At 37.4% G+C, this 27,741-nt stretch overlaps 1 protein-coding gene across 1 annotated transcript; it reads left to right on the forward strand.

Moving 5' to 3' along the window:
* The first annotated feature begins 2,221 nt into the window (after nucleotides 1-2,221).
* On the forward strand, nucleotides 2,222-27,734 carry LOC131663675 (uncharacterized). The gene is made up of 10 exons (XM_058934205.1): nucleotides 2,222-2,354; nucleotides 15,529-15,605; nucleotides 16,181-16,268; nucleotides 19,059-19,216; nucleotides 23,359-23,942; nucleotides 24,019-24,384; nucleotides 24,463-26,148; nucleotides 26,233-26,845; nucleotides 26,926-27,329; nucleotides 27,456-27,734. Exons 1-10 carry the CDS (start codon nucleotides 2,332-2,334, stop codon nucleotides 27,708-27,710), a joined length of 4,254 nt encoding a protein of 1,417 aa, XP_058790188.1. The 5' UTR covers nucleotides 2,222-2,331; the 3' UTR covers nucleotides 27,711-27,734.
* The last annotated feature ends 7 nt before the right edge of the window (nucleotides 27,735-27,741 follow it).

A 27,741-nucleotide genomic window follows, 5' to 3' on the forward strand; every position in this document is an offset into this window, starting at 1 on the left:
AACAATTTGGAGCAGTATTTACGGTACACCCATTGTCTTATAAAAGCTTCAATTTGATTGGTTGTACAGTATTACAATATTTATTCTTGTGTTTAAAATACAAGTATATTAAATTTCTCAGTCAAATATAAAGATAAGCTAGTATGCTGTCGATATTTTTGTATTTTTCATTCTCTTTATACGAATAGAATCCATACTTTCTTATTAACTTATTACTTCAATATTTCTGGAAAATTTTAGGATGATGATGCAAAGACGTGATTAGAAATAAAAAAATATTGAAGATTTCAGATTCAATTAAAGATCGATTGTATCTTATACCTAAAAATAAATAAAGCAAATAATCATATTATATTATGATTCAATCTCGGTTTTATTTCTTAACATTTGTCAAGAAAACAATGTCAAGAAGACAATTTATTTATAATGTACTGCTTTCAATTAAATTTCCAATATGGTTTCTTGTTACGCACATTGTTTTCGAAACAAGGAATGTTTAGAAATACTCGCTCGAATTAACAACTCAATTTCTCCAAGCGATATGATGTACAAGTAGCTTTTATGTATTAAAAAATCCTGTAATGAATTCTTATAGCCTCGCGCTGAAGAAAAATGGCAAAATAACGATGCTCTATAGCTCTTAAAATTCAAACTTAGCAACTGGTTACAAAAACCCGTGAAAAGGAAAAGTGAGGATTCCACAGGAATGCCAAAAGAACACACGCGAGTTCTTAATTCTTGTCAAAAATACAGAAACACGCGAATGAGTCAGGTGGTGTTACAAAGCACGCATGGAATACCAAGCGAAAACGTGGTACGAAAATACGAACATTGTATTTTTTACGAAGCAGCAAGAAATCCAAGATGCATCCACCGTGGTGGACGCGAAAAAGAAACAGAAGGAGTTAATGCGACTACAGACAAAGGAGTTGCGATGAGAAAAGGCCAGTGCTCTCGCTCCTTTTCAGAACCACATCACTGGCGCAACTATATCGTGTACTTCAGTGGGAAAGTCATGCGCCTCAGATACAACCCCGCACGCGCTCGTCTAGTGAAAAAGGACAGCGTCGGTCAGACGTGCCGCCACCGTCGCGCCGGTCGGTCGCCTGATTGCTCTCTATGTCGGCGTTTATTTGCTGCCAATCGCGTTGCAGCCAGCAGTTCTTAAGCAATAAGCTGAATTTTTTTCAACCGATTTGCGGATTTGATTTCTTTCAGGTGTGATGGATTTATGGAACACTCACTTGCGTGGTTACGGGATAGAGCTTTTTTCTGTTTTGCGGAATTCCCATTTTATATGGTTGAATTTGTAGGCCAATATATCGTTATGTAAATTTTAATCAGACTTTAGAAAGTTTGCTCATTGTACCGTAAATATTTGGAAAATGTTATCAAGTTTTGACAGCAACGGCTGTCTATCGCTGTCGTTTAGGAAATATACGAGGAATTTGTATTCCTTTTTCTTCTATAATTTTTTAATATTTAAAAATTTTAATAAAAGAAATAATTATTTGCTGGGTGTGTTGCCATTTAAAAGAAGAGAAATTTATACTTTTTGTCGTAGAATATTGAAAAAATAAGCGCAAAAAATTAATCTAATTTAAAAACAGCATTCCCCTATTTAATATACGTTTTCATGTTTCTTAACAATAAATGTTCCGTTATAGAAAAACAACTGGAATCAACAAATAATTTTCTTGGTATCCGCGATAACGCAAAAAGCCACACACGTGACTAGCGTGCTGGGGCCAGGTAGCAGCGGCAGGAGCAGCGTTGCAGATAAAAAACAAAGATAGCGAAAGGTAGTCCCACGAGTGTCGCGAGTGGGGTCTCACAACGTTTCCCCGCTCTCTGCCTAGAGGTATAGAGCTACGTAGGAGTAACGCGCAGTCGCGGAGCCCACAAGCAATAAGCGCGCTCTTCCTTCCGCGCGTACTCACTTACTCACTTACTCACGCTTTCGCCGCCGCGGCCGCGCGAGAGCTGTCGAGTATATAGTAGAAGGGGCCTTATTCCCCCTTTCCCTTTTGCCCCCCCAAAAATATTTCGGTGAGCTGCTGCTGCCGCCGCCGTCGCTGCCGACACCGCCACTGCTGTTCTTTCACTGAGCTGCTAGTCAGTCTCGTGCAGCTTGCCGTAGACCCCCAACGAGCAGAGTTCGCGATGCTCGCTCAGTGCTGAGTGTGACCCTTCGCGACACCCGATACACGACTGCGATTTGGTTTTGTTCTGTTTCTCTCTTATTTTGCTTCGGGAAACAATTAGCGAACAGTGCTTCTTTTGAAGAAAGACGTTGTTGGTCATTCGAAACACACATTACCATCGGCAAGGATGAGGTGCTTGGTGTTGCTGCGGTAAGTTTTTTCACTTTTGCCTTCCTTCTATCTGTATTTTTCTCTCTGCATAGTGGTTTTATCGAAAAGCTGACGCTTCGTTGCGGAATCGGGCTTCATTACGAAAGTTATGCGCGAAAGTTCATTGTTACCGAACATTTCGAACTTGCCGGTCGGACCTCGAGGGATAAAGTAGAATCTTGAGTAACAACTTGCGCGCAAGTGCAAAAGTTACATACCCGTGGGATTAATGTTCAATTAAATTAACGTTATCTGATTATAAATAATTCACGTATCGATCAGACTGTATCTAGCATTTCAATAATCTATACCTGCAAGCTTACAATAATATTCACAACGCGGAGCGTAAGACCACAGAAGATACACACACTCTTTTTACCATTGATTAATGCGTCGTCGTTGAATTAAAATTTTTGATAAAATGAAAACGATTTTCAGTCTAAAAGCGATGCGAAAGCTTATTCGGCATACATATATATTTAGCAGCTTCTGTTCTATGTGCACTTGATGCGCGTGGCATTAATGATAATAACGTGAGAGCGTGAAAGAATTTCACTTTGATATACGTATATTTCCAAGTAGATAATTTATAATAAGGAATCTCGCTGACCACAACATTTTTGCAATGAATTCTATTATAATTGAAATATATCGGACCGGCTACTGAAAAATTACTTACATCTCAATATCAAATATCAAATTACAAAAAAAATGCTTACGTGAATATAATCGGTCGACTCTCCACATTGACACTATATTCTTTTTGCAAAAAACCAAATCGATTAACAGGCTATAAGTTGCTACATAATCGCGGTCGTTGCGAAATAGAGAAGGCGTCGAGAGAGAAATTTGCTAATTTTTTTTCTTTCTTTAGACTAATATCGACGTCAAAGCGTACAATAATGACGTGATGTCAGACACGTATTTCCTATGGACGAAGAAAACCTGTTTGGCATTCTTGTATTTTCTGTGCATTGATGCAACTCGATAGGGATTTTGTCGTGGCAAGGTCGATTTCGCCATTTGATTGTGGTCAGTGCCACTGTGTCGATTCTCTTTGCCATTATGCAATTCGATAGATATGCCTGGAATGCGAACCCGCACACCTGGTACACTTTCGTTGTTCCAGCGATACGATTATTGTACTCCACGCTGGCGTCATCGCTCTGATATTGCCAGTTTTGCGTAATGTGTCTTTTTACTTGGAAGATAGCAACAAATTATTTAGAGAACCAAAATAAACGGTAAGAGTAGCGTTGTCGCGCGGCCAACCTGACCAAATCTCCGGCGTTACGAAATCACTTTCTTTCGAGACAGCGGCTACTGCTCGGACAATCGCGCATGACAAGTATTATCTGAAAGCGTACGTCGATCGCAGGCGCCAAGAAGTAACATCTAACGCTGTTACAAATGACGATCGCTGCCGTTAGTAATCGAAAGAGATTGTTATACAATGATCCTTGCAACATTTCCTCCAGTACACGCGCTCACCCTACAACGTAAGTCGCGGTAATGATAAAATGGTCCAAAAAAGACACGCGGAGATGTCATCATTAGCATGTCTCGGAATAATGTTGCCGAGATTCATGCATGTGTGAATACTTTGACCCAAATCCAATCGACCAACTTAAAAGAGCGCAGAATTCATGACGCAAGTGTGGTTACACTCTCGGCAATACATATCTATTTTTTATTATATATTATAAATGTTATATCTTTTTTTTATAAAAAAAGAATTCGAGGCTACCTGCAAATTCACTTTCAGCGTCGAAGTGCGAGAGAGAACAGACGCAGAGTCCGATCCTGCGCGAGTAAAAGCGTACGCGTCCAAAATTATATGCGCGTACGTGTTTGTACAAAGCCACGCGGAGAAAATGACAAGCAGCGTCAGGAGTGTTATTGACTTTCCTCGCGCTGAATATACGGTGACTGCGTCATCCTAATCCTGGATCGCTGACCCAGTGACATGGATTTTGCCACACACGCGAGCTCACCGCTTGGCGCGGGGAAAAGGATAACGGCCTTGAGGCGTGCATGCGCTCCGCGCTTCATGGGCTCGTCGCCGCCGCTTGCGCGATAGCAGAGCGAACGTACCGATGATGTTACTGCCTGCGTGCGCAGCGGCCTCTTGCTATTTGCTTTGTTGTCTTCGCGGCAAATCCATATTCGATGCTTGTTAAGGGTAAATTCTGTAATATAGTCAATTTGATTCTGAGATATTTTAAATTTATAGTATAAATAGCATTTAAACAAATGTTCTTACTGAAAACAATTAAAAGTTGATTTATTTGGTAATGAAAAAAATGCTTCACGCCATGTAGTAGACGTAATCATATTTCTTTAATACACTTGGCCACTAAAAGTGTTATATGATGGAAATTCAAAACAAAAGTGGAGTGTTTCCATGTAACGTTCTCGCTTGAAAAATCAACCATAAAAGTTTCTAAAGAAGACACGAAAAGAAGCTCTCTTAAAAAACAAACTTTCTTCTAACGTAATTAGATCCTCGAGTGAAGATGTCAAGTGACTTTAACGAGTGTACGAGCAAGCGCACGTATTACATACGCTTCAAGATAGATTCGGAGAAAAGTACAAATGAGCGTGAAAGTTTAAGGTTCACGTGACAATAACCGGGCAAAATAACTCGAGTTATTACGCCGCTTATATGAATTTTTTTCAAGTGCAGTAATCCGTGCGTTCGAAACGACACATCGTAAATGTGAAAATACGAGCGAGAAAAAATAAAATCGATCGATCGTCGAATGGGCCCGCCAATGTGAATCGATTTTCACCTTATTTTTTACGATCGCAAATATTGTCTTCGGCGCGAAATCTTCACGCGTTCCCAGGGCTATAAAAACGGTTTCCCGCGAGTGTATTGCAGCGGAAAACAGAAAATTAATCGAATGGGACGATTAAATTAATCGTAGCCCTGCGGGCTCTTCGGAATAATTATCCAAATGTTCATATATACTCGTCGTCAATTTCACTAATGGGCTTTCTCTTTCTGTTGCGTACTTTTCTAAGCCATGCGCGCGATCTTCGAATTATTAACATTTTATCGCAGTGTTCTTATAGCCGAATATATATTTGGTCGTGTATAGGGACATCTGAATTTAAAATCTAAGTGGAATATCTGTAAATTGATAAAGTTTTTCGACTTTTGATGCCGTAATCAATCATCAATCTAAAACATAATCCCGAAGTGGGACAAATATGCCAATTAGAATCTTGTAGAAATACTCTTTGAAAATAAAAGTATCCTCTCACTCGCGAGTCTTATATGCGTCGCACGTGTATGGCAGAGAAAGTCAAACAAATGAAAAGGAAACCCGCTGTGAGCCTGTATAAATTTAACATACGTGGACGAAATCGAAGCAACATCATTCATCCAGATACGTCGAGAAGCGCAAAAAGAAGCAGAAAACGGAAGTAACGAAAGAAAGTTCGGAAAAAATGTCACGTACGACGAAAACCCGGCTTCGACAAAAGGAAGAGTCGAAGCAACGACAAATAGGACGAAAGAAAAAAAAACTAACGAATCGACACGGACAATTTGGTATGTACGAGCTCGCAAGATTCTTATTCCCCGATACCCTGATGGAGTTGTTGACTTAAGTTTTTTATGAGTCATTTGACTTTTGAAGTCCCCATACGGACGTAATTGTTAAACAATTTTAATGTGCTTCTGAGTAGTACATTTTAATTCCGTAAGCGATTACTGCTAATGTAAACATTGAAAAAGTATACGACTACTTTTGTTATGTCAAACATGAGTATTAACATTTTACAGTTTAAAAAGATTTTTTAGAATTACAGTGTTTTTCTGGTGTTATTTATGTGATGAAATCTAAAGTAGCTGTTCTTAAAATGAATCAATTGTGTCTATGAATATAATTTTATCTACATGCTAAATATTTTTGTATGTACGTTGACTTGATGTTTTTGAAAGAATGCTTATTATTCTGTTATATTTTAATATAAAAAATCAGTTACTTTTAAAATTAACTTGTTTTTAAATTTTGAAGAGACGTTTCATCGAAATACTGCTATTTTCTATATATATATAAAAGAATGGTGGGGTATGTATAGCTGATAAGATGGAATGTGTAAAAATATTGTTTTTTCTGTTATTAATCACGAAAAAAGACGTGGAGTTCGTTGGAAGGAAAGAGATTTTTTTCTGTATCGTATTAATATTCTTCAATGGAATGTTACTTTAAAAAAATGATAGAACTTTCTCTTTTTTTCTATTGAATGACGACACCATTACAGAAAAATCTTCTCAGTCAGCATATCGATTAAGCAATCCGTCTATTTCAACGATTATCATTATGACTACTTGATCAGTGCATCATAAGCTGTAGAAAGAATACATAGACAAGGTGTTTTAAAGCGCAATTCTTCATTACCTTAATTTCCGGTGACTTTTTTCATAAAGCAAAAATACTCACGGATGACGGATATGCAATTTCACAATTTTCTTACTCATTCATGCTACTGCGGACGTATAACCTCGTTATCGTAGGTCAGGGCCGAATGACACTCCGGACATTGACTAGAATATTTTTTCTCTTTTCTCTCACTCTAACTTTTATGTGCATCGCTTTTATTGTTTTTTCTTCGCGTTTATGTTTCTATGCTTCCCAATAATTTTTTTTGCGAGCACCTCTTGACACTTCGTAATACAATGAAATAATTAGTATTTTTTACGACGACCTTTATTGTTTTTCTCGGATTCACTGTATTGAAATTAACGTAACTGCAATTTTCATATTAGTTGTTATTAAAGTTTCATTTTGTCTGACGTTGCTACATTGTACTCTTCACGATGGAAAATGTTTCTGTTGCACAATTGAAAAACTTTGTCATCTGCATACTATAAGTTGACGTACATCTGCTAGTGCAATACTTTCTAAAAGGAAGTGTGTTTTTAATTTCAACTTTTATCTCCTCCCGTAAAAAAAACTAGAGAATGAAACATGCAAACCTGTTTGAAACATAAATGCAGCACCTACACATAAAAGTGATTTTAATATATGTATACGCGAAAATTCCGCGCGTTAGGAATTGTTAAGAGTGCGGTGTTTTAACGCTCCATTGGGTGCAATTATTGCCGCACGGTCCGCTGGAAAAAAAGAGCCGGAAAGTCTACAGTAAACGTCGCCGTACGTGACGGCTTTCGACATGCTGATCGACCGGTCAATTGGTACTGTATCTAATTGTAAGCGATAATATAAGCAAGTGCATGAAAGATATCGTGCGAACAACATGTTTTTGTATTATAATGAATTATTCAAATATGTTATTTGTGCATTGAAAAAATAGTGTTTGTCACAACAAAGCTTGCTTGATCGGATCAAGGCGATTATTCATCTAACTTTTTTTAGATATCTTACTAGGTAGACTTCAGTATTATCTCGTTGAAGCATGTTCTTCTATTTCTCATTGAAGTATTGTTAAAAATTTAGTCAGTATTTCTGCTCAATTATTCAGCAACGCACGTACAATAATAAATTATAAAATCGTAATCTGAATTTTTTCTTTTGACAATTCCTTCATTTTGTTGAAATACTCTGTTTCATTAAAAATCGAATTACTAAGTGGATAAAAAACTCCAACGTGATTGATCTTTCTTTTGTCGAAAATCGAAGATATTCATATATTAATGGATTTCAGTTATACTTTAAGAGCCGATCTTTATCGCTTGTACTGCATTGTGATGTGGTTTATATAAAACATTTTACAAGAATTTAATAAGTTGATTGAAGAACCGCACGAACGAAAAATAAAAATGTAAAAACAAACAATAACTCTTAAATGTGATTTCTTTCAATGCCAATTAAGAGTCTATTGCTCGCTTCGACTGCTAATTATTGATGCTATTCGGTCGCATGAAATTTTGATTGACTGCTATTATTTCGAAACCTCACCACCATAATAGATCGTCAACGCCAATCGTCAAAGAAGACTCTCATGTTTCGCAATGGCAGAATATAATTTTGAAAGGGTAGAATAATAAAATTCCACGAGTCATGACTGATAGAAAAACTATTCTTTTTCTCGAGTTCAAGGCACGGGTATTGCCATCGCGAACGTGCACACGTTTCGCAAGGTGTGAAAAGTCGCTCGGCTCGCCATAAATAAACTCTGGCGTTTACTATATCTGTGCGCGACAATCGAATTTATTGAAATTTATTGTCGGCGTAAGGCTGATGGATTAAGCCACACGTTGCAGTATACACCTGTCAGGTTATAAGTGCACCAAGAGTGTCAAGTGTTAAGTAATCGTGCTCGTGCTCTTGTGCCGCCAGAGAAAGAGAGCTCGTGTAGAGAGAAGAAGATGCCGAGTCAAGGAGAACTGCTCGACACGTTCGCTAGTGCCAGCGGCTCTATGTCTTTACTATATAGATATCATTGTGCGATTTGCATGCTGCAAGTGTCAAGCATCTCTCGTGCGGCCTTATCTCTCTCTCTAGATGAGCATGCTTCTCTGTTCGGTTGTTGGTTGATTGTTCAGTTTCTCGTGAGCTTGCTCTGATAGCTTCATTAGAAGCCGATCATCGAGGCTTACTAATTCAAATCATAATGTAACAGGTGTTAAAAAAAACAATAATAAATTCTTATAGGATTAGAGGAATTTCATTTTTAAAATAGAACTTGAAAGAATTTTATCATATATCAAGAGGACCCTCTTGGTGTCCAGAAATCTCTTTTCCCGTTAGATTTTCCACTCAAAGTAAAATGACGCAAAAGACAACGTCTCTTGCCACACGAAAAGCATTTTACGGAATGTACTTTCTACAAAAAGAAGTAAGAGGGTGTTTTTAAATAATTCAATGACAAATGCTGATTAATTATAGCCGTGTTAAAAACACTGATAGCAGGGATATGTATAGTGTTTAATGCATTCATTTAAATTTTAATATTTTATACATCGTAAATTGCAATAAAAGAATCAAAACATATTGAATTAACACTTGAATGCAAAATTGAATGCAAAATCCAACTGGAAAGTCATTAATTTATATGAACTGTGTTTGTAAGGTTCCTGTAAAGCCTTGGATTATTGAAATAAGGTGGACTGAAGCAGTATCGGACTATACCTAATACGAGACTGTGCTCTGATTTTGGATTAGCACGTAGTATGATACAGCATTACGGCATTACGTCCATGCCGTCAGGCAATGATAATTTTAGACCTAAACCACCGCTGAACGCCCAGTCCGCTTTGCAGCATTTGGTTTTTTAAGAGCACCTATCAGAAATTTTCTAGCGCGTCAATAAGTCAAATACTCTTCCAATTTATACTTTTTTCGTTGGATACCTTTGTGAGACTCGAATATTAAGAGTGAATTTTGAAAAATAATGTTTTAAACATTTTTATTTTTAATTTTTTTGCACAGATAAAATAACGTTAGTCATTCCAGTTATCAAAGTTCTAATATTGATTTTCCGGTTATCAAAATTATAATATACTCAACTGTACATTGTCAGACAGCACTAAATAGTCTATGGTATCGTAGAAATGTAAAAAAGATCGTAATTTATTTATATGTGTCACGTATGATACATAAAAACTCCCTTTCCGAATATTTCCATATTAGTATGTTATCTTTGCACATCCGAAAAAGGAGGGTTAGTTTAAAATATGATTGTTTATGTTGGATATAGTCAAAGATATCACGGAATAACTAATTCCAACGCCACTTTTATATGCTCCAAAGTAAGCTATCATATGTTAAAAAACCCATGTAGTAAAAAGTTACAGCAACTTGCGTACAATAGTCCCACATATATGTAGGACTCATTCACCGTTGATATCACAAAAAATATCATACATCGTTATTTATAACACTTAATTTTTTATTATCACATTTTGCTGTATATTTTTGTATTTACATATTACACAATTCACAATTCAAAAATAAAATTATGTCAATTCTAACAGTCGATTGAGAATTCCCATTTCAATCAGGTGGCAACAAATGTCATAATAGTCACACTTACATCAAGTGCACGTCGAAGAAATCGAATGTAACATGACTTTCGTTTTCTATTTTCTTCATTGCGACAGACAAATTTCTCGGCTTTCAGGTCAAGGTTGCCAATTTCGAATTCGAAATTGTTCATGTAACTCAACGCCATTTCTAACTCCTCTTCGAACAGGTATATGAAAGTCAATTTCGACGACCTCAAAAAATCATTCTCATGTGAAATTTCTCGGTCAAATAGCTCTATCAAGAAAGTTGTTTTAAATAATATGATAAATAATAAATTTTACGTATAAGGATACCAAAGTTTATTGTAAAACTCGTCAGTCAAACAGGAATTCGAGTGTGCAGTAGAAATGAAATTTCGAAAATCATCACGGCTCTTCATACTTAAACATAATTCAAGACTTAAATTCCTAATTGAGATGTAAAAATATCAAGACAGTATACATAAAGTTAATTTCAAAGCTTTTTATATTCCCATGAACGATATAAAAGTGAACCTATATTTATGTATATCTTTTTCCAAATATTTATTATCTCTATTAAAATATAAACAAATTTTCAATAAAAAAACATCAATAATTCTCGCAGCTTCCTCCATAAACAAACGCATGCAACGTAACATCGTTGACTCTCGTATGGGCTTGAAAGAGAAAATGATATGGGAGAGGATGATGATGACGTCCCCTTGAGGGATTGGCCAATCGCGAATACAACGGCTGATGGCCGATTCCACTTTCACCTGATCGCCGTGCGCTCGCATCGCGCACACTTCCTCCGACGAGACCCAGCAACGCGCTCATACCTACGCGTGTACATGTACGTTTGTCGGACGACGTCGATTTTATATTCTTTGTGGCAATCGGATTTCTTTTTCTTTTCGATGTTGCGTGTGAAAAATTAATTTTTGCTGCCAACGCGTGATGGCTTTATTACACTAAGGAAATATTCCTGTGATTTTTTACCACCTGGAACATTAATATAGTTTACCATTCACCTTCTATACGTATACTGGGATTTAAGAATCCACTATCTTTTGCACTTTTTATAAGATCTTATAAGATAAGATAAGTTCTTTTTCACTTTAAATATAAAATTATACATTTTATTTGATTTGAAAAATATTTTATAAATAGAGCTGACGCATTTTCCGTTCGATACTCCTTAAACTACTGAATACTTTTAGGGAAGTAGATGGTGAACTATATCAGTGTTTCGGTGGGTTCGAATTCATATGGAACAAAACATAGCGAGAATATTCCTTCGGTATGGAGAAGACCCAAAGTACACGCACTTTTTGAGCTGTGAATAGAATAAGATGACAGTATACAGCAGCATTTCTTTGTGCGACTTTTCGAAAGCTTGAATTATAAAAATCCTTTAAAAACTGAAAAAAAAAGTTCATCAAACGCAAGCCCCGATCACTTTGATACTACATTTTATCTCCTAATAATTATTGAGCTATAAGAGTAATTAACTATAAAAAACCAAGAAGAATAATAAAAAAAAAACAAGGAAATATCTCTGACGGCGATCGCATAGTAGCATCGACACTCTCGGAATGCGAGTTGCACTCGTGCAGCAGCAGCAAGCAGCAGCGCTCTCTTTTTCCTCGCCTTGTTTAGCGCTGTCGTCGCGAAAGTTTCCGCGTGTCCATCGGGACTATTTTCTTCTCAAACAGCTATAACACACATCCGCAGGATGATTTGTTAATTGAAGGCAATACGTTTAAGCATGAGATTGAGCACTTTGCGATAACATTATTCTTTCGGATTTGTAATAGTTTTATTTATACTGGATTGTATAGTTGACGCATCCACGCGGCGGACAGATTTATTCATTGGATTGTTTTGGCTTTCAATGGTTCAAACATGGGTAAATTGAATTTACCACTGAGATAGGTATTGCAGTGATGCGAAACTTTCCAGTCGAACGAGATTTTTTTGAATGTACGGACTTGTGTACGATTGAACATCTCGAGTGTGTTCATTCCAATAACATCGATCGACGGTTCTTAATTTTCTGAATTTGGCTTTCAACCTGTTTTTTCCAATCGAATCGTTACAGACAGCCGTTTCTTTTTACAAATTGGCTCGGCATTATAGTTTTTACAAATCATCCACGCTTTCTCTTCTGTTTTGCGACAAAAAAAATAATACTATGCATGTCAACATTTTGCTCTTTCCACAAAACGTTTGCCAAGTAACAATCAATTCATTTACGCTATACAATGTTTTCTTTTTTTTTAATCATATTATGATATATGTGAGCGCATCAACGTAACCATTCATTACGATTACGTGGAGGCATACAAAGAATGCAATCTCGTTTGTAAAATTTATAGTTCCACGCGTCAACTCTATTTATGATCACACTGTAAATGACACAATGCAGTTGCAATAGCATAGAAGTAGCAGTTTTTTTATCACGAGTCTCAAGATCAATACTGTATTTAATTAGATAATACAAAAATCAAATATTTCATTGTTGTGGAAATGAAATATTTGATGAGTGAGAACAAAGGTTTGTTTAAATCGTTCACATACCATTTTATGCTTCAAAAAAACTAAGTGCAATAAGCACGCAAGTATTAACTTCCGGGTGGGAAAACGAATTCCAGGTTTCATTGACCTTCGCCTACAAGAGTGTGGTTACAGTGGCTCGACGACGGCGACCTTTCCACGCCCACCTTTCTCTTTCGGTGATAAAACGCGTCTTCTCTTGCTCTAGGAAAAGTCGTTTCTACGTCTCTGTCTCGCTCGCTGCATGTGTAACCGTAGCAAAATCTACGGCAATGATTCGTTCGCACGCGCGCTTTATTATTTTGTGATTCCGTGCACACTATGACATTCGAAATTAGCGTTTGATAAAAAGTATTATTGTTTTTATTGAAAGAAACTCACTCATCGAATCATTGTATGTTTTGACAAACGTTGAAAAATTAAGAGAAAATTAAAAACTAACAAATTTATATTATGCAAGTGCGTAGGAAGCAAGTTTTTATGAGTTTCAATTGATACAAAAGTTTTTCAGAACAGTAACAAAAGATAACGAGCAAATGGAAGTTTAAAATTAGTTTTTGATTACGATTGGTTTCATCGTTTATTATGTTGTTTTTATCGTAAATCATAATTTTTCAATTATCAAAATAATACGAAGAACATGCAAACGAGACCAAATTTTGAGCTCATATAAATGTACTTATCGACAGCCAACCTGGAAAAAAATATCTAGTTTTCTAATAAACACATCTTTCTATATGCTATTCTAAATGACAAGAAAATTTCCACGTGTTGACATAGTTCTTAACAGTCCAGTGGCGTATATTGCACCCAATAATTCACTCTCAACTTTTCCAATGACTGCGAGGAATAGCAACTGCGTTAATTGTATAACGATCGACTAACTACTGATAAATCCAAGTCGTCGAAATTCCTCACCCATTCCAAGAATAAACGTTACTACATATTTTAAAACGTTACTTCGACACCACACGACACTTTCGCGTGGCAGGTGATAGATCTAGCAATAAAGCAAGTAAGCTCGAAGAAAGACGATAATTTAGTGGTCCATTTGGCGTAAAATAAGGAAAAAAGAACGGTCCTCGCGCGTGAAAAAAGAGCCTCGAGGAACAGTCCATGACTTTACAGATGTGTGGTAAAAGATTTCTCCCGCGCGCTATGACCTACTGACACTGAATTATCGGCTGGCGAGAGAGCGAGTGAGCGCTGAGCACAGGTGAATCTTATACATATACATATATGTGGAAAATGCCAAATGCCGGCTATACGACATTCTTTGGCGTCCGGTGGCTATGATGGAAAATATCGCGTGGTTTATGCGATCACGATTTTTTCGATTTTAGGAATATTTATCGCTGGCTGCGTCGGTTTAGTCCGGAAATAGTTTAAAAGCCAAAACATTTTTCTTGATTTAATAAATAGATTTCGATTGTGCGTAATCATGCGAAATTCAACAATTATTCCACAAATGTATGTCGGTCCGTTACTTATTCAAACAGAAGAACACTGACTATCCGTTAGCCACCCTAACAATTGCTTTATTTCCTTCTTGCATCTAGGGCATTCAAACAGGACATGGCACATCATTGAATGGTATTTAAAAGTCCACGTCACGATAGTACTACTTAATTTTTTAATAAGCTGTAATTTTCGTGAGCGGACACTCGACACCCGCGAACTTAGATTGTACGGTGTCTCAAGATCAATGATAATAATCTTTCGCGGCATCATTCTTAGCGCAGCTATTTACAACGACGAGACATGAGTAGAGAGCTGCGCGAAGCTTTTGTACTCGCCAGTGTGTGCCTGATGAATAACTTTCGTCGTGACTTTTAAACAGCGTTTCTTTTTTTGCCATTTTCTGGCGATTGTTATGGAAAATAGTCAAGTAAAGATTCCAACTTCTGACGTATCCTTCAGTTGAATTATAAGTTAGAAAGCGATCATTGCAATAAGTGTAGTTTCAATATAGCACCGCGCGAAGCTACCGTTGTAATAAATAGTGCTTGTCATCCTATTTTCTTGTAAATAAATAAACAAAATACAAAATATTACTTTCAATTGAAGTTTAATAATAAAATTTCAATATTGATAAGTTTTGCTTATAAAACAAACGCAACTTTTCAAAAAGTTCTCGGTGCAATGAAAGATTTTTAGACGTTAGTGAAAGGTAGAGAAACGAGCTCGAGTTCGATATTTAGCTACACACTTTGAACTAAAAGAAATCAGCCTGGGGCATTTGAGGACCATGGACTTGGCCATTCTTAGTCCGAGGCTAGATTTTAGCATTTCCAGTTTCGCTGTTCGTTAGCGAAAGTTGCGGTTAGAAACGCGCACAAACGTGTGCTAAGGTGATAGGTGAATTTCTTTCGGTGTATATAAAGTCGAGCGTCTTTTTTGCTCTTTGTGCGAGATTGGCTGACTTATTGTTTATTTACATATCATGTACTTGAATGTGTACTCTAATGCCTTGAAAGAGTGCTATGTAATTATTTTTCTATTTCAAATTGTTCACTCAAGTTATAATTCTAATATTAAACGCAAGCTTTTAAGTAAACCCTTATATAGATTTACATCGCGTATATTTACACTTAAACAACAGTTACGTACTATCTAAAAATAATGTTATTAATGAATTTTGTTTTTATTTTACAGGACCAATTTGGTACTTCTCTCCCTGGTTTTTACGGCAGCAGCTGTTTCTGCAATCAATAAGCCATTTGACATTGCAGGTAAGATCGACAATAACTATAATGGAAATCTTAATGACTTGCTTTATTTACTAATCATTTAGTCAAATATCTGTGAATAATCATAAAGGTAAATTTAAAAAAGTTTTACCATAATTTGATTTGATAATTGTTCGACGTTCCTCATCTAAAACAATAAATTTATTTATATAATTAAATTTTCAATCACATGTAGGCGTGTAATTTTATGTACCACTGTGAGTAGGTTAAAATTTCACATGAATGATACTTTTAGGTTTCTACAGGAGAAGCAAGTCTGCTCACAGTAGCGTATAATTTCACGCTTGCTCGTTTCAGTACAGTCACTTTTGTTTTAATCTCGATTTCATAAATTTATAATGAACCTTTTACAACGTTTTGCGTGTAAGACCATCTAATAACCACTTTGCATTTAACATTTTTTCCTAATTGATAGTCAAAGTCGTTAGTCTTGCCAGTTGGTTTTTATTTGATTCACATTAAACTTTTATTGTTTACAAAACAGAAACAAACATGATAAGAATCATTGAATGGCACATTTTGAACAATACAAAATAACGACTGTCGTGCATTTACAGATTACGTTTATGGAGTAGACTATGACTTACAAGCTCGTGCTCGTGCCGCTATCGAAGCAGAACGTTTCACGCTTCAAGTACCTCACCAGTAAGTTAAGACTCTAATTTTCAACTTTTTCAGCAATTAAACCAAACTAGTCAGCTCATTTGACTTAAACCGCATACTGTAGTTAAGGAAAATATCACACGCTTAATTAGGCCTACATAGTTAAAATTAACAAAAAGAGAACCATCTATTCTGATCTAAATAAGAATTGACTCTCTTGTGTAAAATAAATTGATAAGAATTTTTGATACAAAGGGTATAACTATAAATAGAGAGCACTTTTAATTTCAGTGAAATTTAACACGTCCAGACCAAGTAGAAAATAACTATCAAAAAAAACTCATAGACTTTCACTTCAAACACAATTTACTTGGTAATCGTAATGAAACTTCACGGAAAGTACATTCTGCCGGATATACAGAGACCAAATTGTATGACTCTAAGCCACAGAGATCACAAGACACAGGTTTTGTGCAACACAGCATGTCTGTCTATAAGACAATGGTTCCCGAGATAAGAACTTTTGCTCCATTAAAATTTTCAACGAGGATATTCTGACGTAAGGTAGGTGCTGCGGTGCCGACCAGAAGAGGAAAAAAAGTCACACCGTCATTAGCCACTATCGTCATCATTTCTCGGGCGCTAAGCAAAGGTTCCAGGCTAACTGCCTCACCGGCGCTGTGGCAGGAAGCTGTAGTTACGCGTTCGCGCCAAAGAAAGCCGTGCCTTTTGTAGCTCGTCTCGTTTTCGTTTATTAATAGCTCGATCTGTCATCGCGAAAGAGGCACTTGTCCACAACGCGCAATTATAAACTCGTGTCCTGGTTCAATTATGAATAAACGTCTAATTAAAAATCTACAATTGGTGAACTCAGTATGAAATTTCATTCCAGTTGATTTTATTTATTTTTCAGATAAATCCTTTTCCTTTTAAATAAAGATGAATTGATTTTTTAAAGCTCGTATTATTTAATTTTTATACTTCACATGAAGTAAGGATCAATTAATTAAAGTTATTCAGTGAATAAAAATACACCGAAAATCGGTTACAAACATACCATGACTAAGAAGAAAATATTAATGACTATCATAGGACGGGGCTCGAAACAAGAAGCTCAACTCGTGGCAATACGCACGTAGTGACATTTGGGCTTTTCTGTGCGGACCGACGAAAGAAATCCAGTGCGACAATTACACTCCACGACCACGAGACATAGCTGCCGTCTCGAAGCTCGGCCATGAAAGTAAAAGTCGAGTAGAGAGCGAGAGTCGATCGAGAGAAGTTGACGCACACCGCGTAAGATTTTTACGCTCGCATACCCTACGTCACGTGTGCGACTTGGCAATTTACAAGACCAACTAGATTTGATGTCTTACTTTTTTTGTCTACATAATATTTCCACTCCTTTTGTCATAATGCATAAGCTAAGCTGCACAATTTTAGCATATAATAGCTATCAATTCGATGATAGTGATTGAGTCAACGTGAAACCATCTTCACGTATGCCAAACATTTTTATTTTTTGGTAATTTGAGCTTATTGTACAATAGTCAAACTGCGGCTAATGATAAGCAACGTGTATATAAAAAAATATTTACTACTTTCTGAATTCCAACGAGTATATTGCGCAAAATATGTACTCAAAAAGAAATTAATGTCGTGCCAAATAAGTCACTGGAAAAATAATTCGGTACGACGCGACGTTTGGGTAATTTCCTTGCATATATAAAAAGGATTCGTTGCGTTGGAAAGTGCAGTGCGGTCACACAGAAAAGTCCGAGAAACGAGGAAGTAACCGAGCTTTAGTGGCATAGATGGAATCGTTATTAAAAATTACGCGGAAAAATGCTGACGTCGCTTATTTGTCTCGGAATATAATTAAGACCAAAATTTATTGTAGAACTACCATTAATCTATTTTCACGCCAACGATTTTTTTATTTTTTTCTTTCGCTGTTATGCTAACGAAAAACGCGTAATGCGTACTAAAAAACCTATAATCTAAGCGCCAGCATAACTTATGACTTTCTAGAAATATGAACTCTATGATATGCATAAAAATTTTCAAATTGTCTGAATTCCTTCTTATCTAATTTGATTTTAATTATATACGCATACAAATAATCGGTGTTAGTAACTTCACTTGTAATTATATGAAACGTGAAAGATTTATAAAATTTTTCGATTTTATTAATTAGCTACGGAAATCTATTCCTATAGCTATCGAATATTACTGTACAATATCTATAAATTGTCCAATTGTTCAACGTATCATTAAATTAATAATTTTATGGCATTGATTCAATAGAACAAAAAAAATAGCTAACAACATTTAAAATAAATAACTTTTGGTAGTGACTTTTTAAATACACACATACAATAACGATGCATAATAGGAATGAGGTCAACGCCTCCCTTGCTGAACAAAAAGTATATTACCCGTGAGGTAACGACAGCACAGCTTTTACAAAAAAAACCAACAGTGATAAATAAGACGGAAAGGCAGAGCTCCCAGCTCGTCGAAATGTAACGACCAATTCTAGCTCTTCACTCGATTGAAAAATACGATTACTTTCTCAATTAGCAAAAAAAAATGTCTGCGATCGTGTATTTATAAATAATTTTCCATAGTACAAGCATAAATAAATAAATAAATAAATTCGACGTAAAACAGCCGAGATAATAAACAACAATAATCCCATCGAGACGTGCTTACTGAAAAAAAAATCAAGCGGAGAAAGGAGAGAGGAGTCCCGGAAGAAAGCACGTCATCGATCCGGTTTTCCAATCTTCTTTTTTCGTTAAATGACGTTCGATTTTCACTTTTTTGCAGTCAGCAGCAGCAGGAGCCATGCCGCGTGAGACAGGAACGGCCTTGTCCGCCAAGCAAGTACCGCACGCCTTCCGGGGCTTGCAACAATGTCAGACATCCAGCCTGGGGCGCTCGTGGTTCACCTTACCTTAGGCTTGTGAAGCCTGCCTATGTCGATGGTAAGTTTGATCGACTTTTTTTCATTGGCTTTTAATGTCTCAATGGGGAAAATCCGATCTGTTCGAGAGTATAGTCCATTGCACTACTGTAATCTTGCAGGTAACTCGAATACGTGGCTTCGCTCGAAAGTTAGATGATTTTCTAAAATTTCTCGCGTAAAAAATCACCTTATTGAATTTATATAATTGAATTTCCAACATCATTAGTTTTCCGATAGATATCTTTAGAAAATGCATAGTTGTTATCACTGGCATAAACTCTGACTCTCCTTAAAAAGCCAATTATGGCGCTTTAAACTTTCGACTTATTATTTCATCAGAAAAAGACGTACGTCGTTTATTCACGAAGAGAAGAAAAAGCTACGTTCTTATCTTCGTAAATCATTGTTTTTTCAGTAAACACATATTAGCTACGTCGTAATTTCCGCGTTGGTGAATTGGAAAATGAAGCTATTTAACTAGCGAAATAGGCCGTATAAACACGTATGCTCCTTGCGCGCTTTTAGTTTCAGTTGAGTTACAAAGTAAAAGTCTAATCAGATTTTTCGAAATGACTTTACATCGAACAGACTGAAATCGGTTCTTTTGCATCTCGAGTTACCTTTTGCATGATCTACTTATTGTGGAATCGTAGACTTCAATCTTCAAAGAGCGAAGAAACGAAGAATTCGCAACGCTCGCATGCACCTCGTGACTGTATACGGTAACGAACGTGCGGTTGTAGCTCGAAATTAGAGTGTAAAGTTTTCGTGCGCGGTGCATCGGCGCAAAAGCCGCCTCGATAGTTATCGCTTGCATAAGCATTTTGCAATGCACCTACTAGCCGCATGAGGCCCGAAAAAATCGATCTTAAGCCCTATGGCAGAGATGATCTCTTGGTGCGCACAACGCGTGGCACGAGTGGAAAGTGAAAATCGACGATTAACGCGCCGTGCTTGCACTACGCAACATCATTTTGCCTATGGTTGCAATGGTGATTTATATACGTGATTCTCGAACTTCCTGATAATTCTTTCCACGTGATCCAATTTTTCGAAAGCCTCGTACCGCTACAATTAATCATGTGATTCTAACAAGTAGCTAACGCTGGTTTTACTGGATTCTCGAGAAAATCAATGATTTAATCCAGTTTTGCCTCGAGTTTTGCGCTGTATTACTTCGCAATTTTTTAAAATTATTATTTCGAGATTATAGAATAAATTGCAAATGAAAATTTATAAAAGAAAGTAGATGTGTATATCGTGCTTTTATGTTGCGAATGTTTACATGAGTTGAATGTTATTCAATTTGTATATCAAATGAAGTACCTGCAAATTTTTGGTTGCTGCTACGTATGTGCGCGAGTGTGTGAAGATGGGTTTAAGTGTAGGTGTAAATGACCTGGCTTAATCCGTTACACAATTCTTACGAAATTGCACGTAAAATAATCAATTCTAAACATTATGTAATGAAACACGTTGGATAGAAGGGAACATCTTAAATCCTTAAGACCTTTCAGGATTCATTCAGAAGAATGAATTACGTAACTTATTTGCCGTTTATATATTATGTAACAACGAAAACAAACACAGAACGACAAATTTCAATGTGAATACTTACGTATTGCGTCTTCCTGCAAATGCGCAAAACTTTCTTATGGTATTAATCTAATATTCAAACTTATATCGATTATTTAAATTACGTGATGTAAATTATATTTTAAATAGACATTTAATAACGTGTAAATTTTTTTTATGGGAATTCCATCGAGACTAGTATCAGATTGATATGCTACAAGAAAACTATCAATCCTAAAATTAAATCTTTGATTGTCAGTTTTATTGGATTAAAAAATCCGGCATGATAATTACAATTTGAAAACCACAAGTCGTCAATAACATAAGCGAACGAGGAACAAAACGAGGCCACGCACGTTTAAGATTCCACTATATAAATAAACTAAGAAAACGAATCGTAGGAATTTCGGTCAGTCACGGACAAAGAAAAAAAGTCTATATGAACTGATGTACGAGAGAGTGAGAAAGAGAGAGAGAGAGAGTGAGGCAGAAGGGGAGGGGGGGGGGGGCGCCAGTAAAATCGAGGCTCGAAAAAATAAGAAAGCTTATACGAAGAAAGTGACATGAACCAGCTCGTCTCCCGACCTTTTCTTTTTTTAAATAAACACGTAAGGCGACCTCAAATTTCAAGTGGCCTCACATTCACTTTTTACGCGCGCGTGCGAAAAAAATCACCAGATGAGGATTGTTTGGTCTAGTTTTCGTACTAGATTTCTTTATACAATTTTTTTTTTGACTAATCACTTTTTGGATAATCAATAGTTAAGTTTTAATGTATGTTTAAAAGTACCTAACATTTTCTGTACTATATTATTTTTGTACACGCAATAAGTTCTCAACAGATTTTCATTACAGTAAAATAAGTTATTTTTCGAAGAACTGTTACCATACAACTTTAAAAGAAAAAATTAAATTACACAAAATGTCTCTGCATGTGATTAATCAAAATCGACGTAATAATATTTATTAGAATTATACAAAAGTCCGTTAAAAAAACAATTATATTTTTACCTTGCAATGTTGTGGAAGGTTCGAGAACTTGTTAGTTGTGTGATCACAAAAAAAGTATATATGACTTTAATTAAAGTGAAGTTCTCTGCTTTCGAGGTGTGTATTTAATTCGGTAACTTTCAATGGTGTATAGGTCTGCATACTGGGCATCATTTCCGGGACAACTTTTCGAATTCGCACTTTCATAGTCGCAAAATTTCCAAATTCTAAAATTGATGGCTATATGTATATCGTAATTTATGATACAAGCTGATGGTAATTAGCTGCTCCTATCGTCTTCGATAACTCGAATATATTTTTTTGACCTCTGTGAGCAAAATATCTTAATATACTATATAAATAAGAGAAGTTTATTTCATTGTTAGTTGTGTTTTACACGAATCAGTCTTTTCTGCAACTTTCCATCGTTAATTGAACAAAAATTTATCGAATTAAAATTCTAATGTGACAAATATTTTATTTACACCAACATTTGTGGAATGCAATACAGCAGTTCCTTTCATATTTTACGGAATCTTATTGCAGACTCATATACATCTTTATGAAATTGTAAAAGTTGTTATTTATTTGAAGTCGAACTGTATTAAAATAAATAAAAAAGCTCGCGATAGTAGTTCAAGATTGAGAAACTTGTTTTTCACCTGACCAAATTAGCTTATAATTCAATTAAAATATTACGACCAAATCGTTCTTACGTATATGGTGCAGAAAAAAATATCATGAAAGTTTCGCTAGAAAGTTTGAAGAATCGAGATGCAAATTAAAACTCGGCAAAAATTGTTTCGTCCTAGTAGCGTAAACATCGCAAACATCATCAGGTTGTTGTCGAAATTTCTCTAGTAATACAAGAATATAATTTATCGACATACGTGTTGTTGTGAGAGTAATGAAGTTTATTTTCTGAGTAAAATTTCAAGATCAAATTTTTACGCAGTAATATAATACAGTAAAAAATATTCTTATTATTCGAAATCAGGATAATGTGCTTCAAAGTGTTTTCGTGTAAAATAAATTACTAGCACCATCGATGAGAGTGTGTTTGCATATTATGAACACAATCTGCCATAAATAAGAACATACGTAAATCGAAAATGAATCGAGACACTTAAAACTCATCATCAAGCATCACGGCATTGAACTCGCTCCCGCAGGCCAATTCCCGCTGAATGTACTGTCGCTTTCATTACCTTCTTTAATATGCCAGACATCACTGCGGATAGTGCCTTTACGTATGTGACATAGGTGTGGGGACTGGTTGTCACCTGTGCTTCGCTGATGAGACTTGTTCACTTTCCCTTTTCATTCTCTAACAAATAATATTTTTGTTTTGTTTAACTAAAACTGAACTAAAAGTCTCACAATAACTACTATGATTTCGTTTTTCACAACAATAGATTTTTTTGTACAATATAATTAATTTTTAAGAGTCTGTCTTACCCGCCCTCACGCTGCATGATATATATCTACACACATACATATAAAAATAGCACTATAATATTCAACCATCTAATGTTTTAAAGAATTTATTCTATTAAATTGCTGATCATTTTTAAGCAATTTTATAACTCATTGCAGGCATAAGGATCCCACGTCACTCATCGAGCAACCATGCTCTACCCAACAGTGTAGAAACAGTGTACAATATCCGGTTAAATCGCCCAGTCGACGACACAGCTCACGAGGGCCTAAGCAGTCTTGCGGGTGTTTGGTCCGAATTAATTCTTCGTGACATCTCTAGCCCCGTCCGACCACGTCATCGTGACAGTTGTTGCCAGTCAAGTGTACGCCATCCCGAATGTATGCCCGGCTTGGATGAAGAAGGTCGATGCCTGGATTATATGCGTACAACACCAACGCTCAGCAGCCACAGCTGCCACTTTGAGACTCGAGAGCAGATGAACGGTGCTTCTGGTTATCTCGACGGATCAGATCTTTATGGAAACAATGACGATAAATTTCACAAACTCAGGACTTATTTCAGAGGCAAAGTCAACATTTCACAGTGCGAGCTTTGCAATCGTGTTAACTCTAGTATAGGTCACGTGTATCTGGCTTTACTCCATGAGCACAATAGAATCGCTGACAACTTGTCTGAAATCAATGAGCATTGGAGCGACACAAAACTCTTTTTGGAGGCCCGTCGTGCTGTTGTCGCTCAGGTTAATATATAACTCCTTCATCGCATCTTCCTGAAGTTACGTACAACATTTAACACGTAACATATATAATCCACAGATCCAACATGTGACTCTAAGCGAGTTCGCCCCAAGCGTGCTAGGCGAGACAGCTTTCACGGACAGTGAATTGACACCGACGAGCAGTGGCTTCTACTCGGGTTATTCGTCGACCAATCGCGGTGGCGCAATCGATGCCGTAGCTTTAACTGCTCTGCAGATACTCACTTCTCTCAAACGCGAAGAGAGTTCGGCTCTCGAGGAACAGGTTATTCTTGCGGCTAAACGCGTGAGCCTCGATGTCGCCGACCAGGATGATAATGTTCAAGGCTGGTCTCCCAGTGCTCTCCTTGTTCATGAAGCTAGAGATCATGGTTTACCCAGTTACGTTCAGTTCGTTGATTACTGCTCACGTGGACGTGTCAAGGTACAATGAATATTAAAGATAATGGAAATAAAATGTGATCGATGCTGTTTATACTCATATATTGTCTCGATTAAACAGGTTGAAAACTTCACAAGCCTCGCACATATCATGAAGGTAAACGATGTAGTTCTGCTTCAGAATATCTATTTGCGCGTGGAAGATGTAGACTTAATCATTGGTGGTATGCTGGAAATTCCAACTGAAGGTGCAGCTGTAGGACCAACTTTCGCTTGTTTACTACGTGAACAGTTGATAAAGCTTCGTAACTCGGACCGATTTTGGTACGAGAATGATATTCCACCATCAAGTTTGAAACCAGAGCAGCTTACCGAGATCCGTAAGGTTTCTTTATCCGGAATTCTTTGTGCCAATGCTGACATAGCCAAGATTCAGCCTAAGGCTTTCATTCAGCAAGATCCTTACTTAAATGCTAAAATTGATTGCAATCGGCATGGATTACTCGACTTGTCAGCCTGGAGAGAAGAATCCATTCCAGTTGCTGTGACGGACAATCATATGGAGATGACTCCTGGATTATCCAATACTGCTTCATCCTTACTATCGGAAATCAACGAAGATATGATTAAGGATGCAGTGAAGAAGGCTGAACAGGATCTGCTCATGCGTAAACAGCTAGAGTACAATTCCTGGTTGGAACAGCAAACTGCCGATCCGAAGTCTCCACTCGGTACCGCAGCTAGTTTCTCGAAGGCCAACAAGGATGCTCTTTCACTTGCAAACTCATCAATTCTCTATGAATTGGCAACCAATGAATTGGTCAACGGAATTCATGGTCTGAAAAGAAGAAAGAGGCAAGCTTTCGACTCAGGCGACAACGTTCTCGGCTTCCCCGCCAACGAGTTCAACGACGTTCTACAGAACGTTGATGTCTCAAACTTCATATCTCGTAAGAAACCCACCAACCACGAAGAAATAGATTGTCCAGTCGATGACCACGCTTGTGACCCAACTACACCGTACCGTACTTTCTCGGGTCATTGCAATAACCTTCGCAATCCTAATCTTGCAAAATCTCTCACGACATTTGCTCGTCTCTTACCGCCCGTTTACGAAGATGGAGTGTCTCAACCCAAAATCACCGGCGTGACTGGTAATCTTCTGCCAAACCCACGTACCATCTCAACGACCATTCATCCTGACATCTCAAATCTTCATAACCGTTATACCTTAATGGTTATGCAATTCGCCCAGTTTCTTGATCACGACTTAACCATGACACCCATTCACAAGGGTTTCGCGGAGTCCATCCCTAGCTGTCGTTCGTGTGATTCCAGTCGTACGGTACATCCAGAGTGTAATCCCTTCCCCGTGCCAGACAGCGACCACTATTACCCGACTCTTAATGCGTCCACTGGCCAACGTCTATGTATCCCATCGATGAGATCTCTACCGGGACAACAGCATCTTGGACCACGTGACCAGATCAATCAAAATACCGGTTTTCTCGACGCGTCCGTCATCTACGGAGAAAACAGGTGTATTGCCGATGTACTCAGAGGTTTTAATGGTCGCATGAATATCACCGCTCGTTCACATCTGGGTCGTAAAGACATGTTACCAATGTCTGCCACTCATCCTGAGTGTAAAGCCCCTTCGGGTCAGTGCTTTATCGGTGGTGATGGTCGTGCTTCCGAACAACCTGGTTTGACTGTCATGCATACTATGTGGGTTAGAGAACATAACAGAATAATGGAGGGTCTCAGAGCAGTCAATCCTCACTGGGATGCTGAAAAATTGTTTCAAGTAAGACTTTTCTTTCTTCGATAATTTTCAGTAACAAAAATACAAATGGGTTGGTAATTCCAATTGATTAATTTTATTCGCCAGGAAACTAGAAGAATTATCAGTGGTATGCTGCAGCACATCGTCTATAACGAGTTTCTACCACGTATTCTCGGTTGGAACGCTATAAGTCTTTACGGTTTGAAACTGCTGCCTCAGGGTTATTACAAAGAATACGCGCCTACTTGTAATCCAAGTTGTCTTAACGAGTTCGCCACAGCGGCTTTCCGTATTGGGCACTCGTTGTTGAGGCCACATTTGCCACGTATGAATCGCCACTATCAGAATGTTGATCCTCCAATCTTGCTGCGCGACGGTTTCTTCAATCCTGACATGCTCTTCCAAGACGACATGATCGACGAGATGACTCGCGGTTTGGTATCCACTCCCATGGAGACGCTTGATCAGTTTATCACCGGTGAAGTTACGAATCACTTGTTCGAGCAGAAGGGTATTCCCCATTCGGGTGTGGATCTCATTGCCTTAAATATTCAAAGATCGAGGGATCATGGTTTGCAAGGCTACAACGCTTACAGAGCTCTTTGTAATTTGAAGAGGGCTACAAGCTTCGAAGATCTGTCGAGAGAAATGGCACCTGAAGTCATTACCAGACTTAGGAGGGTCTATGCTCACGTTGACGATATTGATCTGTTCCCTGGTCGGTGAATTATTGCATAGATGACACAAATAATTTTACTATTTGTTTTGAGAAAAAAAATATTTTCCTAATTGTTACAGGTGGTATGAGTGAAAGACCACTGCAGGGTGGTTTGGTAGGACCAACGTTCGCATGTATCATTGCCATTCAATTCAGACAAGCGCGAAAATGCGATCGTTTCTGGTACGAGACTGACGACCCGAACATCAGATTCAGTGAGCAGCAGCTCGCTGAAATTCGTAAGACTACCTTGTCCAAAGTATTGTGTGAAAACATGGATAATCACGCTGAAATGCAGCGAGCTGCTTTTGATCTGCCCTCGAACTTCCTAAATCCTCGTGTGCCTTGTGGTTCCATGCCACATATGAACTTTGAAGCATGGCGTGAAACTCGGCATGGATGTCAAATTGGTGATAGACATGTTGCTGTTGGAGATTCTGGCTTCCCTACACCCTGTACGAGCTGCGTCTGCACTAATGAGGGCGTAAGTTTAGCTTTTAATTTTATTTCTTCAGTACTGGTAGAAAGAACCTAATATATCTTAGTGAAGTAGGTAAACTACATTTGAATAAACGCGAAAAAATTAACCCTATTATTTATTATTTTACAGACACACTGCGCATCTTTGAGAATAACAGACTGCAACCAACTTTTGCGTGAAGCATCGCGCGAAGCGATTTTACGTGACGACGTATGTACCGCTCAGTGTGGATTTGTGCTTGCGGCAACCGACAGCTCGCTCAACTTCAACCAGTTCAACAACAATTTCGGTGGTTTCAATCAGCAGCGAAGTTTGCGATCGCCGTTCTCATCATCCTCGTTTAATGGCTTCAAGCTACCTGACCTCTCGCAATTCATCGGTTGAACAATTTAATTATCCTCAATTTGTTTCATTC

Source organism: Phymastichus coffea, unplaced genomic scaffold (genome assembly GCF_024137745.1).
Source record: "Phymastichus coffea isolate CEN01 unplaced genomic scaffold, Cenicafe_Pcof_1.1 PCOF00038, whole genome shotgun sequence".
NCBI classification, from domain to species: Eukaryota; Metazoa; Arthropoda; class Insecta; order Hymenoptera; family Eulophidae; genus Phymastichus; species Phymastichus coffea.

What these genes read in the sequence shown, in the direction of transcription:
- LOC131663675 (XM_058934205.1), top strand. Translation starts at nt 2,332, where the DNA reads ATGAGGTGCTTGGTGTTGCTGCG. An exon ending in GCTCACGTGGACGTGTCAAG is followed by an intron (nt 24,385 to 24,462) that starts GTACAATGAATA and finishes TCGATTAAACAG; the next exon opens with GTTGAAAACTTCACAAGCCT. An exon ending in ATGCTGAAAAATTGTTTCAA is followed by an intron (nt 26,149 to 26,232) that starts GTAAGACTTTTC and finishes TTTATTCGCCAG; the next exon opens with GAAACTAGAAGAATTATCAG.